General features: G+C 44.0%; 1 protein-coding gene across 2 annotated transcripts in view; it reads left to right on the top strand.

The window, feature by feature from the left end:
- The first annotated feature begins 1,350 nt into the window (after positions 1-1,350).
- The window catches only part of TMEM39A (transmembrane protein 39A), a 57,300-nt gene continuing 52,650 nt past the window's right edge, over positions 1,351-6,000 (top strand). The window contains exons 1-2 of one of the 2 annotated variants that reach the window (XM_078769438.1): positions 1,351-1,523; positions 3,638-3,741. In XM_078769438.1, coding sequence (XP_078625564.1) covers positions 3,656-3,741 — 86 coding nt within the window. In that variant the 5' untranslated portion in view covers positions 1,351-1,523; positions 3,638-3,655. Of the gene's footprint in view, positions 1,557-3,637; positions 3,742-6,000 lie in introns of both variants that reach the window. The other variant, XM_078769437.1, reaches the window with a different exon arrangement.

Genomic DNA, 6,000 nt, shown 5'->3' with positions numbered 1-6,000 from the left:
TATATATATATATATATATTATATATATATATATATATATATATATATATATATATATATATATATATATATACATACATATATATATATATATGTCGTTTTTGGTCTGTCTCTCAGTGGTGAAGAATCATGTTTAAAATTTTAAATTCTCGTATCCAGATCCGGATGTTCAGCAAAATTTAATTAACAAGAAAAAGAGCAATCAGAGATTGCAAACCCTCGCCAGGATGTATGTTCAGTGGTTTTTAAGGCTTTTGTGTGAAAACAAATATGGCGGCTGAACCACGTGATCGATGACATCTTCATTTTTTTTTCTCCACCAATTTATGCCCACATGACGTTCAAAAAATTTCATCTTGATCGGATGAAGTTTCGTCATAATGGAGGCACCTATGACATCATCACTAACATATTTTATTCCCCATGGAGAGTTCTTTACAATGAGCCATGTCTTAATTTTTTTCTATTCAGCGCTTTCCGAGATATGGAGCCTGGAGGTGCAAAGTTTTTCGGTTTTTCCAAGATGGCGGCCGAACCACGTGACCTATGACGTCATAATTATTCAAAATTATACAGGTGGAGTTGCACCTTTGGTGAAAATTACCTGTCAATCGGACCAACGGTTGCAGAGAAAATCAGATTTATTCTGTGCAGACAAACAGACAAACAAACGGACTCAAATGCAATACCCTCTCGTCTCCTCTGGCGAGGGTATTTAGTCCTTGTCGCACACCGAACCGCTCCACCAAGTCTCGTGTTAAAACCCACGGTGGTATTGTATGACCATGCATTCTGGCACTTCGGGGTCAGGATGCATGTGTTTTGAATGGCCATGTGCTTCAGCCTTGGGGTTGAAGTGCATGTGTATGCTAATGAGGCAGTCTTGATAGACGGTGTGCCTTGGTCGTGGGGTCAAGGTGCACGTCCAAGGCTGTTTAAATGTTTGATTTTTTAAACCTTTTTTTATTATAAAAAAGGCAGGCCACGGACTGGCCTCAAAAAGTCCACCAAGTCTCGTCCAAATCCGGTCACAACTTTGTGAGATATCGTGCACACAAACAGCCAAACACACATGGGTGAAAACATATCTCCGTCCATGTTCAGCAGCGGAAAGCGGAGGTAATAATGGTATTGGTACTTACCGCTTCCGTGCTTGACGCTCAATATTTGAAAAGGTTAGAGCACAGACAAACACCTATAGGTTGGCAACCATTGCGCAAGCACCTCCTGCAACGGAGTTCCTTGTAAGAGAACGCATTGTCGTGTCTAAAAGTTTGTTGAACTTAGGGTGTGTTGATAGTCTTTTAAGCGTGGTTGTGGGTTCATTCCTTTCGTCCCTCTCTTTCGATCACATAAAGCGAAATTCGTAAATTTAAGGTTAGGCTGTGTGGTGTACGTCCATATTAGTTTATGCAAGTGTAATAAGTAAATTATAACACAAATTTTCGGAGGTAAATCTTTCAAGAAGTTATTGTCGCCATTAACGTGCCACAGCGGAAAATTGAACGAGAAGAAGAAGAAGAGTAAGGATAAAGAAACGTTGGCAACAGGCCTGGGTGATTGTGGTTTTCTCTTTCGCATTTATATGTGTTCGGATGTTTGTATCAAAAGTTTTTTGTTAATGCTCGAGCCTTATGCTAGGTGTGGATGTCTGCTTCTGAGATGGGGTGTATTTTTGGAATAATAGTTCCAGGTGCTTTACGTGTACGGTGTAGTTTTCCTTTCTCGTTGCGTCGATCACAAAAAAGTCCCAATGGCTCCATTTATATACGGCCTAATGAACGATTGAGTATCCGCTAATGATCCTTTTACTTGCATCTCTCGCGGGCAAGAAGCACGTATCGCTCCGAGAATGAAAAACTTTCAATTGAGTTTGATTACATTTTTTTCGCGAAACTGCAAAATGATCGCCGAAGTTGCAGCAACGAACCGTCAACGTCACCAGTTAATCCTCTTCGTTGTTCGTGTCGGAAAATTCCTTCGTTGATGTTTGCGAGTTGCAATTGCTAGAGGTTTTTAAATCTCCAGTATGGAAAGACCATCGCGGATGTTGTACAAGTCCAGTACAACGATGTCATTTCCTGCTGTTGTTTGGGAGGTGTATGATTACCGCTTAGGGTGGTTGCTTTGACAAATGTGGCACGATTACCTTTGTTACCTCTGCTACCGACGGTGGATGGAGGTTGTGTTTTCACCCCGTCTGTTTGTTACTTGCGAAAATCGAAGATTTTCCAAGTATATTGGTTGGTCTTGTGCGTTATGCTGTCCTGTGTCTGTCTGTCTGTTGCCTACATCACAATTTTCATCCGATCTTCACCAAACCTCACCAAATGGTAGAGTTAGTCATATGCAAAAATCCTATTGTTTTTGCGGTCAAAAGGTCAATAGCTCAACATAGGCCAAAGGTCACCAACTTTGTCGAATTTGTAAAATCCTCAATTTTCATCCGATTGACTTGTAATTTTAAGAAGATTTGCATATCTGGTCACTGAATTCAACCATCAATTATTTTTGAGGTCAACATAGGCCAACAACTTATTTTAGGGATTTCGCAAGTAGCGTGCTTTGCACAACGGACGTATTTCTTGTTTGTGTGTTTGTGAACAAGATATCTCAAAAAGTTGTGGATGGATTTGAAAGAAATTTGGCATGGAGGTAGCGTATGTGGCAAGGACGAAATGATTCGATTTTGGTGAAGATCCGGAATCTGATCCGGCTAGTAGAATTTATTAAGTGCTTCTTCACCATTTGGAGATGGGGCCAAAAATGATACATGGCAGGATATCTCAAAAGGTTATGGACACATTTGGATGAAACTTGGTGGATAGGTTGTGTGTGTGTGAGTGTGACAAGGAGCAGTCGATTCGATTTTGGTGAAGATCTGAATTTGGATTCGGATATGAGAATTATTTAATTTTTGAAATGATACTTCACCATTAAGTGATAGGGATAAAACTGATGCATTGCACGATATCTCAAAAAGTTATGGGTGGATTTGGACCAAACCTGGTGGACAGATTGGGTTTGTGACAAGACAGAATCGATTCGATTTTGGTGAAGATATGGATTTGGATACGATAATTATTTAATTTTTGAAGCAATTCTTCACCATTGAGAGATCGGGCAAAATGCAATACACAGCATATTTTAAAAAGTTGTGGACGAGTTATGAATACACTTGGTGAATGAGTTGGTTCGGTGACGAGAACAAGCCGATTCAATTTTGGTTCAGGTCCAAATCCAGATTCGGCGTATCAGTGGGATACAAAACATAAACTATTTAGCCTGGCGGAGGTATGCGCTCTATTGAGTGCCCTTCTAGTTTATCAAGCAATTGCTCTGAAACCCGATACAGCCCTTCTATTCGATGGTCCACAGGATTGTTGGATCTTAGATTTTTCGATTACCTATTGGGTGAGGGGGGATGGTTCCCCCAAAATGAGCAGATGTCTGAACTACAACCTCAAGAGATGACCGTCAGCCCACTTGGGGCTATTTATTATCAATTTTTAAATGCTGCACAATTGCTTCTTGATTCCCTTAAAATTCTGTTGCAGTGGCTTTGTTTTACTTTGTTACACATTGCTAGTTAAGTTTGTGTGATGCATCTGTCTCTCTGCTCGACTGTCTTGTGTAGTTCCAGTGAGTGGCCACAATGGCTGGTGGGCGGCGTGGCCCAGCACGCCAGCAGTATGGACGGCCTCCTTTATCTCCTACTAGCAGCTCTGGTGCTGGTAACAGGTATGTTGGGGAAGATAAGCATTTGCATGGTTTTTAGCATTACCATCCTTACATCCTTTTGCATTGCAATGCTTTTCACTTACGTACTTGTTTCTGTCTTTTTCCTATATGTTTGCGCTGTTTAAAGTGTGGACAAGATATTGTACAAGTATTCTTTGCTGTCATTTATTACCTTGTGCGTGTGCGAAGTGGAAAGACTTGTCTGTGTGTCTGTCTACAGATGTGAATTTATGATCGAGAACTACTTAATCTAAATGGAATTTTATAATTTGAATACTGTACAACATGAATTGGACCACGAACCTGCAGTTTAGTACTTTGGCTCTGGATTTGGCAAATTGTATTTGGCAAATTGTATGGAATCTCATCCCAATCATGCACACACATTGAGGAGTGAGATGATTGTTTTTTAATATTATATGTGTGTGTGTGTGTGTGTGTGTGTGTGTGTGTGTGTGTGTGTGTGTGTGTGTGTGTGTGTGTGTGTGTGTGTGTGTGTGTGTGTGTGTGTGTGTGTGTGTGTGTGTGTGTGTGTGTGTGTGTGTGTGTGTGTGTGTGTGTGTGTGTGTGTGTGTGTGTGTGTGTGTGTGTGTGTGTGTATATATAATATATTGTTGCGAATATGGAATTTGGCCTCCATATCCGCTTGTAAATATTCCCCTATTTTCTCCAATACTCCCCAACTTTCCCCAGTCCCCCATTCCCTAGTCCCATTGTCTGTAAACAACACCCATTAGAGCCGATCTTCCCCTTCATCCCCCCATTAAATGTCGTGCCCAGGTCCCCCGCACCACACGTAGACAATTATAGGACATCTTGCTAGTTATTCTTAATCTATGTCAGTTAAGGACTTGTTTCCATTAATTATGACTCTTCGTTGCACCAGAATGTGATTATATGGCACCTGTTAGGAAGTTTAGGACCTCCCCATACCTCTCCGCATCTCTTCCCCATGAAGAAGCGCCAACTACAACAACAACAACAAAAGAGGGGGGCGGCGCGGTGACGGCATGGGGAGTGGGCGTCCTCCTTCCGGCTCGGTTAGCCACCATTGACCACGCGCTCCACGGGGTTACCACGAAGGGGCTCCCTGTCGGCCCCTCGTCAAGGGCGGAGCCGGTAACCCCCGCACCCAATGAGAAGCCATGGGCCGATGCCATCTGGGGCGGCGCTAACGAGCCGAGGGCGTGTCACTCCCCGCCGGATATATACGCGGCCCCGCGCCGGACGTGACGAGAGATGCGCCCCGAGCTTGGAAGGAAAAGACGCCACCCTCCCGAGCGCTGAGCGACCTCCCCAGCTTGAGACCAAAGTCGCGACCCACAAGCGCTGTGATACCTTCACGCATCTCTGGACACCACCGTACGTGATTCTGTCCCTGAGCCAGGTGCACCTGAGCCATCGCGACCTGCCTCCCCTTTTCATCAACCCCCGTGTGAGTCAGCATTTTGTCCCGTGTGTCTGTCGTCTGTCCGGGGATAATATAAGAGTGTGTCTAAGTGCCTGTCTTCCTGTAATATACCTCTAGCCCCTGTAATCTAACCTTTTTCCGTACGAATATACTTGAGAATCGAAACCCTGGTGTCGTATTGTGTCATTATAACCCAGCCGGGTGTCTTCTCTTTCCAATTGAGCCAGCGTAGCGCGATTAGTCAACATTCGGGCACAATCGGGTAACTTGTACGGATACGGCGGCCATCCCGCTCGGCCCACCATACCATCAAAGTCGTATCTGTAACAATTGGTGTCAGGAGTGGGATTCGAGGCCCGACCAAATTTTGAAAAAAAAAAAAAAAAACGAATAGAGGAAAAAAAAAAAATTTGGTCAAAATTTGGAGCGGCCGAAATTTGTTTTGTTTTACGAAACTCGAATTTTGCAAGTCGCGCTATGGCGGATCAAGACGGCTGGGGTCCGGTAGGGGAGAGTGAGGTAGGGTCGATCCAGGACCAAAATGAGGGACAGGAGGAGAGCGAAGCAGTGAGGGCGGCAGGTTCGCAAAATAGCGCCGTCACGCACGAAGAAGCGGGCGCGCAAAATGGCGCCTCGCTGATCACCGCGCCAGCGACCGTGGCAGCGCCCCCGATGGATTGGGGCCTTTTTTTCATACAAATGAAGGCCCTTATGGCCCAGAATAGCGAGAAAATGAGGGAGGAAACGAGGGCTAATAATGAGCGATTGGGTGAGCGGTTGGAAAACCAAATGGGGGTAATGGGAAACCAAATGGGGGTAATGAGGGACGAAGCGAGGGGTACCAGTGA

Source organism: Myxine glutinosa, unplaced genomic scaffold (assembly GCF_964187855.1).
Source record: "Myxine glutinosa unplaced genomic scaffold, kmMyxGlut1.1 SCAFFOLD_2532, whole genome shotgun sequence".
Taxonomy (NCBI): Eukaryota; Metazoa; Chordata; class Myxini; order Myxiniformes; family Myxinidae; genus Myxine; species Myxine glutinosa.
Note: the sequence above shows the minus strand (reverse complement) of the source record. Positions and strands in the feature narration are given on the sequence as shown.